Source organism: Nyctereutes procyonoides, unplaced genomic scaffold (genome assembly GCF_905146905.1).
Source record: "Nyctereutes procyonoides isolate TBG_1078 unplaced genomic scaffold, NYPRO_anot_genome, whole genome shotgun sequence".
Taxonomy (NCBI): domain Eukaryota; kingdom Metazoa; phylum Chordata; class Mammalia; order Carnivora; family Canidae; genus Nyctereutes; species Nyctereutes procyonoides.
In genome coordinates, this window is record NW_026575051.1 from 35,334,798 (window position 1) to 35,350,458 (window position 15,661).

General features: G+C 36.8%; 1 protein-coding gene across 2 annotated transcripts in view; it reads left to right on the forward strand.

Moving 5' to 3' along the window:
* The window catches only part of KCNQ5 (potassium voltage-gated channel subfamily Q member 5), a 504,327-nt gene that overhangs the window by 356,368 nt on the left and 132,298 nt on the right, over positions 1 to 15,661 (forward strand). For both annotated transcript variants that reach the window (XM_055330921.1, XM_055330922.1), the window contains exon 3: positions 13,757 to 13,883. In XM_055330921.1, the coding sequence (XP_055186896.1) occupies positions 13,757 to 13,883 (127 nt within the window). The remainder of the gene's footprint in view (positions 1 to 13,756; positions 13,884 to 15,661) is intronic.

The following is a 15,661-nucleotide window of genomic DNA, read 5'->3' on the forward strand; positions in this document are numbered from 1 at the left end:
ATAGTCAGGCTGCCTTGAGGTGAGCTGACAGCGTTTCCTCCAAGGAGGCTTCATGGACTAGTCTGGAAGTCAAGCAAAGGTGATAAGAGGGAACACAGACGAGGAGAGCCATTTTCCTTTCAGCTGAGAAAATTTCCCAGAGCCCTCATTGCTTCAACAGGAGAATCCACCTCTGTGGTTCCTTGTTCCCTTTCCATTCAGCCCAACACCTCCCCAGCCCCCTCTGAGTAAATTTACTTTCAGCACACCTTGCTCCAAGACTTCTCTTGTCTAGATTCTACAAAAGGTCAACTTGACACTGCTATATCACTTTACATCTATTCAGACATCCCATGCTGCTTTGGAAATGGTAAGGAGTGCACTTTCTCCAATGCATTCTTTTCTAAGGCAGAACCTTACTTCTTAATATACACTTATTTTTGCTCAGAGCCCACTTTTTGCTAATGTCCTGTAAATTCAATGCATGAGTCTGTATTTCCACCACTTTGGTCACAAATTATGTATGGCATACTTTATTAGTTAAAATTGTGAATCAGTCCTCTCATATATCATTATACTACTACCATGGTCTCCAAATCAAGTGTCGTGTTGCCAGGTAGGAATAAGTCTACAACCAAATAAAAGAGCAGGAGAGCAAAACAGGGTTTCAAATGACTGTGACAGATCAGTTCCCTCCTACACTAAGTAATTTTCCAAATCAGTCCAAGTGATGGCAATTCATCTTGCAGAAGGAGGCCATCACTGATCAGAGGTTGTTTGGCAGGTGTGCGTAATGGGTGACAAGAAGTCAGTGATGTATTAATTAACATATGTTGATGATGTGAGCAGAGACATTTCGCAGAAATTGCATTCCAAATACTATTATGGGCAGAAAAGAGTAATGGTTTATGTGCAATAGAAACCATCTCTGAGATAAAGGCTAGATGTAGCAAGAGAAGTCATTTTCTCTCCAGCAGAGAAACTTGAGTAAAACAAATTAAGATCAGAACATGGCTTGGTGAATAACATAACACAAAAATAGGTTACAATAGAAACAAGGGATACCTCCAATATTTCTTGGATTTAGCAGTCAGGATAACTCACCATCAAAGCAAATTGATAAGTATTTGCCATGTGCTATGTCTTATGCTTAGGGATCATAAAAATTGGTGTTCTAAAATACTTGGAAATTTCCCAAATAGCTTTCTCATTTTATCTTCATCTAAGTTTTTTTTAAACCAGTAGGTGTAGAAGACATACTCATTCCTAATCTATTATTTAATGGTTCAAATGAACAACTGGCAGCAGAGCTCACTGGCAGCAGAGCTCATTAAATTTGTTTAAATTTATCAATGAGTAAGCCCTTGATATCACTCAATTTAAGAGTACACTTGATTTATAGCATGACTAGTCTTGAATGATATTGATGGATAACTAGAAACAATTAGGAACATAAATAAATATCCCAGAATCATGACAGATTTCATAAAGGATGAAAGATTCCCATGAAGATTCCCATGGTTAATAAAACTGAAGCTATCAAAATAAGTGATCTTGTATAGATTTTATTTTTCTTTATGATCTGAATGTTAGAAAGGTCAGATAACTTCAAACTTTCCTCCAATTTAGAAAGTATCATTAATGGAATATTATTACAGTTCCATCGATTTACATACTTTGGGGATAGTTAACATTTTATATTTTCAGGGATTGTACTGAACTGATACACATTTTCAGTTTGTGGAAGTAGATCTTGTTAATAGTTTTTTGTAGATTTTCACACTTAGAATTTTGTCTCTCCTTTTCTTGTACACGAGCCTTGTTGACTGAATCCCAATGTCAATTCTGAAAGCTTCTGTGCAAGTGCACATACAAGTCTGTGTGTTAGTGGGTATACAGTATATACAGAGTGAGGTGTGTTTTCTTACCTCTCAACACTCACCAAAGGATATTGTTCTTGTTACCACAGAGTACACTAATACCAATAACACACACTGTGGTAATGCGGAAAATGTACACATTAGGTAACAAAATGCATTTTGATGCTTATAAAAGAAAACAATTATGGGTAAGGGGTAAGAGAGGAGGAAACCAAGACCATTTTAAATCAAAATATTTCCTGTTCAGGAGCATCTGGGCAACTCAGTTGGTTAAGAGTCTGACTCTTGATTTCAGCTCAGGTCATGATCTCAGGGTCCTAAGATTGAGCCCTGTGTTGTGCTGGGTGTGGGGCCTGCTTAAGAGTCTCTCTCTTCTTATCTCTCTGTCCCTCACCACCGCTGCTCACATTCTCTCTCTCTCTCTCTCTCTCTCTCTCTCTCTCTCTCTCTCTAAAAAAATAAACAATAAAAATAACACCTGTCCTATCAGGAAGCCTAGAAGAAACATGGGTTAGATAACCCAAGAAAGTGTGGTGATTTTTCCCAGTAGCATATAGAGGTCTGCAGTGCAACCTATAGATTGTGGACATGGAAAGAAAACAAGGTAGTAACTGATTTGTGCTGGACTCTGAAATCCCCCTGCCCATCACTTTTCCTCCTCTGAAAGCTGTGGTCCCAAAGTTTTCTATTTCTTCCAGATTATGCCTCCTATTTTCATAGTTTCCCAACAAGCAATATTTTCCCCCCTGGACACCTCAACAGTTGAGGTGTTCAGAGTTCCATCTGTCCATCACCACAGCCTCTGCCATCCTCACTACTGAGTTAATAAAACACTGACTGCAGCAGTAGCCACTCTGGCTCCTCCCTGAAGTTATGCTTCCTCCAAAAACTAAAACATTTGAGGATTCCACCAAGAAGCATACTCAAATAAAGGAACAAACTGTTCCTCAGTTTCTTTGTCTTTTCCCAGCCTGTCTTAAGAACCTTTCTTGTCCATATTGACCAGAAACAGCGTGGTCAACTTCAACTTACCAGGCACAGAGTAGTTAAAATTGGTTTCAAAAAACAATGGAAAGGGATACCTGGTTGTCTCAGCGGTTTAGTGTCTGCCTTCGACCCAGGGCATGATCCTGGAGTCCCAGGATCGAGTCCCACATCAGGCTCCCTACATGGAGCCTGCTTCTCCCTCTGTCTAAGTCTCTGACTCTCTCTCTGTCTCTCATGAATAAATAAAAAATAAAATCTTTAAAAATAAACAATCGAAGGAGTTTGAAGAAGTTTGAGTACAAATGCCTTACTTAAAGTCATTGTCACAGAGATGCATTGTTCTGTCCCTCCTAATGTATTTGTTAGTGTTCCTACCAGGAATCTGACTTACAGTGGCAGTTATTTTCTTATGTATGATTAAGTTTTAGGTCATTGCAAATTCATGATATAATCCTACCTTAATAAGATCAATGATACTCTATGTCAGGAGTTTAATAAAATCCTATACTGCTTGTCTGGACCAGGTGGCTGGAGATGGTACTTGAGTTCATATTGGCCCTGGTAGACCTTTTTTTAGTCAGAATATTTGCTATGTCGAGTGATATTGATATTTTATAAGCAAAATCCATTTAAAAACATTGGAGTACATATGGTTACTTCTGGTCTATTTTGTTTCTGATGATAATAAAAATATTTTTAAAAGAACCTTTTGTAACCAATGGCAAAAAATCCTATCATTCTAGTAAGATAGTAAAAAGAAATGAGGTATCATCAGGTGACCCCAAATGAAAACAAAATGGTTCAGTGCTATAAATCATAGGAGTTAAAATAGGTAATTACTGTTACTCTTCTGTAGCTTCAATTAATCAACGTAAGCACACACTGACACTAAGACGTCTTGCAGTGAGAAACCATTCACTCTCCAATTACAATTAGTGCAATAGTGCTGAATAGGCAGATTAGAAAAAAATCATAGGCTAATTAACTTTTTCTAATTTTTCTACTTCTAGCTAGCCCTTTTTCAGAATTTTGATCTTAATGAATTGATAAAGCAGCATGCTAATTAGTTTTTGCTGAACCTGAAGTTTTGAACTGAAGGAAATTTCAACAAACATTTAGTGAGGGACTGCCTACGTAGAAGACTTGCCACAACGAGTGAGGACTTTCTCAAGGGACCACCTTGCACAGCACTAACTGCACATCATTTTGTGAGTTTTCTAGTGTGCGTGTCTCATCATCCCAAACAGATTATAAACTCAAGGGTGACAGACTTATTGCCCATCTCTATATCCTGCATGGTTATGGTATTCAGTATACATTTGGGTTTTTTTATTTGTTTGTTTTGTTTTGTTTTTAAAGTTATGGATTTTTTTTAAGATTTTATTTATTTATTCATGAGAGATAGAGAGAGGGAAACAGAGACAGAGAGAAGCAAGCTCCCTGCAGAGCAGGGAGGCTGATGCAGGGCTCAATCCCAGGACAGTGGGATCACGATCTGACCCAAAGGCAGTTGCTCAACAGACTGAGCCACTGAGGTGCCCCTCAGTATGCATTTGTAAAGGGAATTCATAAAAGGCAGAAAAGCTATAAATGAAAGAAATGTTGCAGAATAGTTATACTAAACTATGCAAATATCCTAAAAGAAGAGGGAAGGTGCAGATTTTCTGAAAATCAGAAGACCTCTCAGTATTATAGCACTTTCTTTGGTCCAAGCAAGGGTGGCTGTCAGGGCAGAAATGTAACTCCCAAGTAAGAAAAATAATAAGTTCTCCAAAAACACGCCCAGTCCTGACGTGACTCTCAGTCTCTTGGTAGCACCAAAGCCATTTGTCTTAGTCTGCTTGGGCTGTTACAACGAAATACATAGACTGGGTGGCTTAAGCAACAGATGTTTATATCTCACAGTTCTGGATGCTAGAAGTTCAAGATCAAGGTAATGATTGGTTTTATTCCCCAATGAGGGCCCTCTTCCTGGCTTGCAGACAACTGCCTTCTTTGGTAATAAGTGTAAATCAGCCATTTGGGATGACACATTTTCAAACTACTCCCTTCCCTAAGCCCCAGTGAAAATCTCCTGGGATAAATGAACATTGCAGGAGTGCCTGGCTGGCTCAGTTGGTGGTGACTCTTGATCTCAGAGTCGTGAGTTTGAGCCCCATGTTGGGTGCAGAGATTACTTTAAAAAACAGTAAAATATTTTTTAAAAAAATGAACATTGCATATAAATATGGTTAATGAATTACTTTTCAGAGGGAGATTTGCACTTTAATAGGAGTGAAAAACTTGAAAGGATAAATGATTTCTAGACAAGTTTCAGGAATCATCCATCAGGAAAAGGAAAGACCTTAGGGGGCACTGGGTTTCCCTCATGCTCCTGAAATGGACTCATCTATTGGTATCTTCCTAAGCCTCACAGGAAAAAAGGCCAGCCCCAGATACTGGTTTTCAAAACCATCTCAATCACTGTTTCCAAAAGCAGGAAGCATCCATGCCCTTTCACACCTTGTTCTGATCTCCCCATCCCTACCCTATTCCTAGTTCCATATCCCTTTCTCTGCACAAGTGTCTACTAAGTGTCTTAGTAAACACTCAGTGTCTCAGTGTCTACTAAGTGTCTACTAAGCAACTTAGTAAAGCTGTGTCATATTCTCATCACTCCCCTCCCTAGATGCAAGTGTAATCCTGAAGATATTGACATATCTTCAACCCCAAGTCAAATCAGTCCCTTTGGAAGACATTCATTCTCTCAGATTCTCTTCTAGGATATTAATAGTTAATATGCCACCCTGAAAAGTAAGGAGAAATGTGAAAGGAAGTTAAATTGACAATGGATGCACATAATGGCCTCTAAGAGATGGTCAGTAAACATGTGTTTAAGGTCTTTTTCTGTTCTTGGAGGAGACAAATATCCAAAAGATGACCTGCTTTTGTGTATTGATTTCCATATTCTGATTTAAATGTGGAGCAATCTCTAGATCTTAATTTCACTTCCTTAGTGTGTATTATACTCATAGAATTTTCCAAATTACAAAGAATTATAACTGCAACCCTTCTGACTGTTGCCTTTCTTTAAAATTTATGACTCAGTTTACGTCACAGATCTTTCCCTCCAGGGATTCTGTGAAGAGGCATGCTGGCCTGCTAGCCCTATGTTACTTTGACACACACACACACACACACACACACACACAAGGAGCAAAAATAGCAAGAAATTGATTATGTTGATATTCTGAATAAAGTAAGTACTTCCAATTTTTTATGTCTAATTAGCCACAGCTCTTCAAGATTTGATGCAAATGTCATGGGGTTTATAATGTTGGCATTTCATCTTCACAAAAATGCCATTTGATGACATAAAACCAGAAAAAACTAATGGTCACAGCAGACAGCTTGTAGATTAGACAAAGGTCACTGTGTTTTAATGAACAGGGCTATTAATTAATTAATGAGAAAACAATTAGAACATGAGCTGTTAGGCGTTGTGAATTTGTATCAAAAAATCAGTCTATACCTAAAACCACTTTGAGTAACTCAAAAATAAATTAGCTGCAAGAACAAAATTTAAATCTTGTACAGCAAAGTCACCTATATTAATGAAATAGCATCACAGTTCTCTCGTGAGTTACATAAAGATTATTCCTTAATATCTAGAAAAGAGAGTTAGTGCTAGGTTAGTGTTCTTAATAAGTATTCCAGATAGAGCCTAGGACTAGCTCTACCACTGCCTGTTGGGTTTCTTAATTTCTATATGCAATTTCTTAGTCTTTAAGAATAGGAAAGGTATTCTGTGTTTTACCAAAATTCTGTGAGTACAAATGAGGAAACACTATAACTCCTTCAAGACAGGTGATAAAAATAATAAACATTGCCTTTTGTTCTATAGAGAGCTGTCAAAGCCAAGCTTTTAGAAGCTTCAATAAAGGACAGAACCATTGTTAATAACACCAGCTTACATTGCAGCTTTCCTCCAAGTAGGTCAAGTACTCCAATAATTATTCATTAATCTCTTTAGCAACCACTTGAGTAAATAATGAACATTTTATTTCAATTAAAAACAAGTGAGAGAAAATGAACTGATTTATCCTGAGGTACAGCAGCAAAGGCACCAGAACCTGTCACATGGCTGGTTCAACAAAGATCAGAACCATCCCTAATCTAAATAATTTCAACTGAGCATAGCAGATGTTTGTATTTTTAAGTCATTTGAAAATAAAATAAGGAGACTCCATCCAAAGGGTCATTTAAAGAGTACCATTAAACCAAAACACAGTGAGAGCATATCTAGTATCTCAGTTTGAAGAGCAACACATTTCTGAGTCTACCTATTGGCTAGATGATGGGCGATGGCTTTTCCTTTCACTGAAATTTTTTTGAAATAATTCTTGATTCACATTCAGTTGTATGAAATAATACAATAATAATATCCTATATACATTTTACCCAGTTTCCCCAAATGATAAAATTTTGGAAAACTTTATCAGAAGCAAAAGAATAGTATTGATACAATCCACAGATCTTATTGAGATTTTCCCAGTTTTTCTTAGAGTATTTTTATGTGGGCATGTATGTATCTGTATGTGGGTATTCAGTTCTATAATTTTTGCACATGTAGAGAGTCATGTCAAGACAACAGTCAAGACATCAAACAGCTCCATCACCACAAGGACCTGTCGAGTTGCCCTTTAATAACTATAGTCACATCCTCCTTTCCACCTCTCCCCCACCCCTGACTTCTTGCAACCACTCATCTGGTCTGCATTTCTAAAACTTTTTCATTTCAAAAATGTTATGTATTCAACATAATTCCCTAGAGATTCACCCAAGTTGCTGTGTGTATCAATATTTCGTTTATCTTTACTGTTGATTTGTACGTAGTCCATGGTGTAGATGTACCACAACTTGTTTAACCATTTACATGGTGAGGACATCTGGACTGTTTTCAGGTTTTGGTCATTATGAATAAATCCACTGTGAACATTCATACACTGAGTTTTGTATAAATATAAGTTTTTATTTCACTGGCATGAATGCCCAAGAGTACAATGGCTGAATCTTATAGTAACTACATGTTTAGTTTTATAAGAAACTATCAAATTGTTTTCTTCTAGAAACCAGCAATGCATAAGTGATCTAGTTTCTCTGCATTCTTCTCAGCATTTTGTGTGGGCACAGTTTTTTACTTTTGCCATTTTGATAGGTGTGTAGTGTTATCTCATGTGGTTCTAATTTATATTTCCCATGTGGTTAATGATGTTGAATTTCTTTTCATATGCTTATTTGCCATTCTTATATCCTCTTTAGTGAAATGTGTATTCATTTCTTTTGCCCATTTTCCAATTGGATTTTATTACTGTTAAGGTTTGAGAGTTTTTATATGTGGTTTGCAAATATTTTCTCCCAGTCTATAGTGTGTCTTTTCATCCTCTTCTTTTGATGAAGTCCAATTTATCAATTTTTTCCTTTTATTTTTTGTGCTTTGGTGTCAAGTCTAAAAACTCTTTGCTTAACACAAATTCCAAAATTTTTTTCCTGTGCTTTTTACTAAAAGTTTCGTAGCTTTAACATTTAAGCCTACAGCCTATTTTGAATAGATCTCAGTATAAGGTATGAGCTATAGATTGAGGTTCATTTTTTTTTTTTTGCGTATGGATATCCAATTGTCCTAGAATGATTTTTTAAAGAAGCTATTTCTTCCTCCATTGAATTGCTTTTGTACCTTTATCAAGAAAATCCATATTTTTGTACCTTTATCCAAATCTATATTTGTCTGGTATATTTCTAAGTTCTCTTTACTGTTCCATTTTTCTATATGTGTCTGACTCTCCACCAATACCACACAGTTTTGATTACTAAAAGTATATAGTAGTCCTTAATATCAGATAAATTAACTCTCCCCACTTTTTTTTCTCCTTTTTCAGGATATTTTTAAGCTCTTCTAGGGCCTGTGACTTTCCATATAAATTTTAGAATAAGTTTGTTTGTGTCTACAAAATAAGCTTCCTGAGGGGCACCTGGATGGTTCAGTCAATGAAGAGTCCAACTCTTGGTTTCAGCTCAGGTCATGATCTCTGGATAGTGAGATCAAGCCCTGCATAAGGCTCTGCACTCTGTGGGGTCTGCTTCAGATTCTCTCTCCTTCTCCCTCCCCTTCTGTATGTCACTCCACTCACATATATGCATGCTCTCTCTCTCAAATCAATCAATCAATCAATTTTGCTGAGATTTTGATAGAAATTTCATTAACCTATATGTCAACTTATGAAAAGTTGACATCTTTATTGTGTTGAGTTTTTCAATTCATGAACATATTTCCCTTTATTTGGGTCTTTTCTGATTTCTCTCATGAAAAATTTTGTAATTTTCAGCATGCATATCCTTTACATGTTTTGTTAAGTGCATAGCTAAACATTTTATTTTCTTTGGAATGGTTATAAATAATATTGTGCTTTTAATTTTGGTTTCCGCATACTCATTGTCAATATACAGAAATGTGACTGATTTTTATATGTTGATCTTAAATCTTGCAACCTTACTGAACTCACTTATTAGTTCTAAGCATTTTTTTTTGAAGATTCCTTGCAATTTTCTCTGGAAACAATCATGCCATCTGCAAATAGAGGCTGTCTTATGTCTACCTTTGAATGCCTTTTATTTCTTTTACTTACCTTACGTTACCTTAAGAGGCTGTCTTATGTCTACCTTTGAATGCCTTTTATTTCTTTTACTTACCTTACTTACTTACTGATTGTATTATTTAACTATGTTGAATAAGAGTGATGAAACTAACATCTTACCTTGTTCTTAATTTTAGGGGAAAGTATTCAGTCTTTCACCATTAATTATGACATTAGCTATAGTTTTTTTGTAGATGCTATTTATCAAATTGAAACAATAAACCTCTGATCCTAACTCGCTGAGAGTTTTTACCATGAATGGGAAACTGGATATTCACATGCAGAAGAATGAAACTGGACCCTTTTCTCACACCATATATAAAAATCAACTCAAAATGAACGAAATATTTAAATACAAGGCCTGAAACTATAAAACTGCTAGAAGCAAACATAGAAAAAAGAGCTTCTTGACATTGGTCTGTACAATGACTCTTTGGAACATTACTCTTAAATCACAGACAACAAAAGCAAAAATAGACAGGTAGGATTGCAGCAAACTAAAAAGCTTCTGTACAGCAAAGGAAACCAACAGAGTGAAGAGACAGCCTCCAGAATGAAAGGAAACCTTTGCACACCAAACATCTGATAAGGAGTTAATATGCAAATATATAAGGAACTTCCATAACTGAATAGCATCAACGACAAAAAAATAACCTGATCTAAAACATGGGCACAGGACCTGAATAGGATATTTCTCAAGAGAAAACATGAAAATGGCCAACAGGTATATGAAAAGGAACTCAACATCACTTATCATCTTGGAAATGCTGATGATTAAAACCACAATGAGCTATTATTTAACATCTGTAAGAAAGGCTATTATTAAATAGACAAAAGATAGCAAGTGTTGGCAAAGATGTGGAGAAAAGGGAACCCCGTATGTACCATGTTGACGGGAATGTAAATTGTGCAGCCACTATGGGAAACAGTATGGAGGTTCCTCCAAAAATTAAAAACAGAACTACCATATGATCCAGCAATCCCACTTCTGGGCATATATTCAAAAGAAATGAAATCAGGATCTTGGAGAGATACCTGCACTCCCATATTCATTGCAGCATTATTCACGATAGCCATGATATGGAAACAACCTAAGTGTCCATTAGTGGACAAATGAATAGAGAAAATGTGGTGTATACATATACAATAGAATATTATTCAGCCTTTAAAAAAAAGGAAACCCTACCACTTACAATAACATGGATGAACTTGGAGGATATCACGCTAAGTAAAGTAAATCAGACACAAAAGGGCAAATACTGCATCACCTCACTTATTTGTGAAATCTAAGAAAGTCAAACTCAGAAAAGCAGAGAGTAGAATGGTGATTTCCAGGGACTGAAGGGGAAAGGGGAGATGGTCAAAGGATACAAAGCTTCATTATGCAAGATGAGTAAGTTCTGGAGATCTAATATACAACATGTTGATGAATCTATTCCTCACTGGTCAGATTTGAGATGTTCTCTCTTCTTTGACTCAATAGCATTTTATTCCTTATAATTGAAATAAGGTGGATATTTCAGGAACCAATAGCAGAATTTGGTCAAAATGGTTTTCATGCTTTTGTTCCCTATCACATCTCCCATAGCCGGAAGCTCTGAGCCTGAAAGTAATGTCCCATGGTCATCTGCTGAGTTATCTTCATTTCTGCTTACTCAAGGACTAGAAATTTTATCCCTTAGGCGTACCTGGGTGGCTCAGTCAGTTTAGTGTCCAACTCTTGGTTTGGGCTAAGGTTATGATCTCAGGGCCATGGTCTCTGGTGATGAGATCAAGCCCTGGGGTAGGCTCCTTGCTCAGCAAGGATATTCTCTCCTGCCCCCTCTGCCCCTCCCCCCAATTTGTGTGTGCACAAATTTCTCTCTCACACAAATAAATAAATAAATCTTTTTAAAAAAATTTAGCCCTTATAGAGAACACCAAGTAATGGTCTAGTAAGGAGAGAACTCTGACCCTCATATACTTCCCCCATGGCAGAAATTGTGACCCTGTGGCAAAATCCAATTGCAACTTCCTCTTGTTTTATTAGGAAATGAAGGATATTCCCCCAACTCTTTTTTTAATATTTTATTTAAATTTAATTTCCCAACATATAGTGTAATACCCAGTGCTCATCTCATCATGTGCCCTCCTTAGTGCCTGTCACCTAGTTACCCCATCCTCCACCCACCTCCCCTTCTGCAACCTTTTGTTTGTTTCTCAGAGTTAGGATTTTCTCATGGTTTGTGTTTCTCTCTAATTTTTCCCCACTCCATTTCACTCCTTTCCTTCTAGTCCCTTTCACTATTTCTTATATTCCACATATGAGTGAAACCATATGATAATTTTCTTTCTCCAATTGACTTATTTCACTCATTCCCCCAACTCTTAAAAAAAAAAAAAGCAGCAAGCAATATTCCTGAATAAGGGACCCTGAGTACAGAATTTGTAGGGTGAATCTACCCTGCCTGCCTCAGTGCAACAAAGAAATGGTACAGTGGTGACCTACCTCGCTTCAGAATAATGACTGTGCATCTGTTGGTGTCATCTGTTCCTATGAAAATAAAAATCACTGTGTGATGTGCCTAGTTGCTCAAGCTTTTGGGCATACATTATAACAGGGCCTCTCACCAGTGGCATGCTGAACTTCTTGGCACAGGTAGGAGGTAGAGGGAGAGATAAAAAAGTGGACCTGCCAGAAAGCTAGATTGAACATAGACACAACTACCTGGACATCTCAGACTTCTCAGCATGTTTTTTCTATGTGGAAAGATGTACTGGATTGACTATAGGTACTCTGGCACTTTAGCCACCTAATGAATGAATAGACTCAACTACCTAGATATAGACTCAAAAGCAAAGCAAAGCCAAAATAAAACAAAACCCTCATATCATCAATGAGTGTATGTTGACCATAGTTTTGGTTATCTGTGCATAAAGTCATTTTTGGATATTTATTCCATAGGTAGTTTTAAATCACTGTTAAGTAAGCAGCAGTGATATTGGAGATTAATTTTTCATCATGAAAAATATTTGTCTTACTTCATGCAAAATAACAGGATAGAATGATCTGTCTCTACTAGGCTCTTCAAAAGTGCAAAATACTATCATATGTGCTGACTGAAAAGAGAGACATTTGCCTGAAACTTGCAATAAAAATGCCATTTTTCTAAATTTGATAACAGTTTTTATCTTGGTATGTGGAGTGAGAGATTAGGACCTTTACTTTCTGTGCTCTAGGTTTCTGTGATGTTTGAAGGTTTTAGTAAGACCATGTATCACTTTTATAATTAATTAATTATAATAATATCATTTAATAAACATTGTTCTGCATTATAAATGCTAGTCGACCCTTGTTTAAAAACAAGAAAGGAAATTATTTTTTAAAGGAAAATAAATTTTGGTAAACTCAGTTGCCTGTCCCTATAAAGGGACAACAAGGGGACTATGACAAGCTTGCTCCAGAGATGCTTTATTCTTACAAATTTCATTTGGTTTCTCATTTTATGACCCGGTACTTAATGAGCCACATTAGTTGACCTTTCCCCAGGGTTCACTCACAGCTATTCCTAAACAAACTCAGTCATTTTGCTGAAGTAGATATTATTTTCTGGGTATCTCTTACCAAAAGACAACATAAGAATTAATAAACTTAAGATTTTGAGGATTCAGTGTCGTACTTCAGATAAAGAATATATGTGTCACACACACAATAATGCCTTTGAAACTTTCTGACTCATAAGAAGGTTTTGACACCATTAACAAAAGAACTCAGTATACTTCAATATGTTTACTTCTTTTTCTCTAAGAATGACTCTTAAGTGTTTAGGGATTACTTCTTGCAACAGAATGAAGGTCTGTTTTTTGTAAAAGTATAAAGCTGTGTTTTCAGGGTCCCCTCTTTCATCTCAGATATTTCACATGTTACCGGGTAGCTAAAGTCAGTTGCTCTGTATATTCTACACAAGGCAGATCTGTAATTCAACCAACATGTTTAGTATTAAAAACAACTCCTAAATTACAAAGTGTGAGGGACTTTGAATAGGAATAGCATTCCATGATGGAAAATGCAGACAATGTGAGGTTCACATGTGCTCCATGTTTAGTTTGCTTTAAAGAAGAAGGTATGTTAACTCTAGGCATTAATGATTATAAGTTTTAGATGAAGTGCCTAAATATCCAAAAATGCCCATGGAGCCTCTCCCTCTGGTTTGCTCCATAATGCCTCTCTTTAACATGTCTTATTTCATATTTTAGGAGTTCGTGATGATTGTCGTCTTTGGCTTGGAGTTCATCATTCGGATCTGGTCTGCAGGTTGCTGTTGTCGATATAGAGGATGGCAAGGAAGACTGAGATTTGCCCGAAAGCCCTTCTGTGTTATTGGTGAATATCACAGTCCGAGATATGGATTTATGTCACTGCATCTTTTCTTCTTCTGTCTCCTCTATTGCAATATTTAATCAACGTTAAAAAATAACATTCCTGGAGTATTTATCATGGGCCAGGCACTCTTGTGTTTTCAAAGTGTCAACTCATTTAATCCTTACATAATACTAGGACTTAAGTATTTTTTAATCCTTATTTTTATGAATAAGGAAACTGAGTCAAAGAGAGGTGAAGTAAGTTTCTAAAAAACATACATGTAGTCAATAGTGGAGCAGGAGTTTGGGCCAGATGGTCTGGCTTCAGAATATCCACTTGTATCAAATTAAGTTATACTGAAATGTATGGTTCTCCAGTATCCTGAATTAGGGAAGCATTGATTTCAATAAGTATAAAAGCCCCTTTTGGCTCTACAATATAAGCAATACTCCTTTTATGCTCTAGATCAACTGGAGTGTACAGTGATGTATTAGCCCTGATAAAGTATATCAGCCAGCATGCCTCAAGAATGATTGCAAGTATGGCTTACTTTATGCAGAGGTCACTGTTGGCAGTCCCCAAATGAATACCACTTCTCTGAGGCTCTCTAGATGTTGTGGTTTCAGAGGGATTCCATCACCTGGGGACCAGCCTGAAATTATACTTTTTAATGACAGTGCCATACAGCATCTTAAGATTTGGCATCTGCCAGTAATATATTTAAAAGTCTACCATAAAATTGAAAACCTACTCAACTATATCTCAATTTTGAAATTAAACAATTATTTTTGTAAGTAAATTGCCTACCTCATAGTTTTTTTTATCCCTAAATATTTCAACGTAGACTTCCTAAGAGTAAGGATATTCTTTCACATAGGATATCCTAAGAATAAGGATATTCCTTCCAGAACTGAACATTAATACAATACCTAATCTGCTGATTGTATTCTAGTTTTATCAGTTGACCTAATAATGTCCTTTATAGCATGCTTTCCTCTCCAGTGTCAGATCCAATCTAGGATGACATATTGCACTTAGCTGTCCTGTCCCTCTAGTGTGTTTTCATCTAGAGCAGCTCCTAAGCCTTTCCTTGTCTGTAAGACATTCACTTTTGAAGAATATAGCTCTATTTTTTAAAAAATAGAATGTTCTTCCTTTTGGGGAAAGAAAAAAAAACCTTGATATAAAAGCTGTTGTTGTTGTATAAAAGTTACATTTGGTTTTCTTGCTCTTTTTTTCTTCCCATTTCTTTGGCAGCCATTGAAATCCAAATACTTAAAGTTCTTGATGAGGCTTACTTATTTCAGCTACTTCCCATTTACAGAAGTATGTTTTTATTCATGAGTTTATTTAGATTTTCTTCATCAACAACCGGCTTTCCATTTCATTTGAGGTGTCAGGTATTGCTGATTAATCTTCTTAGTTTCCTCCTTCACCCCACTGTTCCTTGCAATAACCTCAGGGTGGACTTAAGAAGTTACTTGAAGAGGGATCCCTGGGTGGCACAGCAGTTTGGCGCCTGCCTTTGGCCCAGGGCACAATCCTGGAGACCTGGGATCGAATCCCACATCGGGCTCCCGGTGCATGGAGCCTGCTTCTCCCTCTGCCTATGTCTCTGCCTCTGTGTGTGTGTGTGTGTGACTATCATAAAAAAAAAAAAAAAGAAGGACTTGAAGAAAGTGTCTCATCATCCCTGGCCACTGCTGAGAAGACTCCTTTATTCCATCTTTGTTGCATAGATGGAGCACCATCCTGGGGATGGGAGAAGAAATGGACTCCCCACACACTGTCCCACTGAG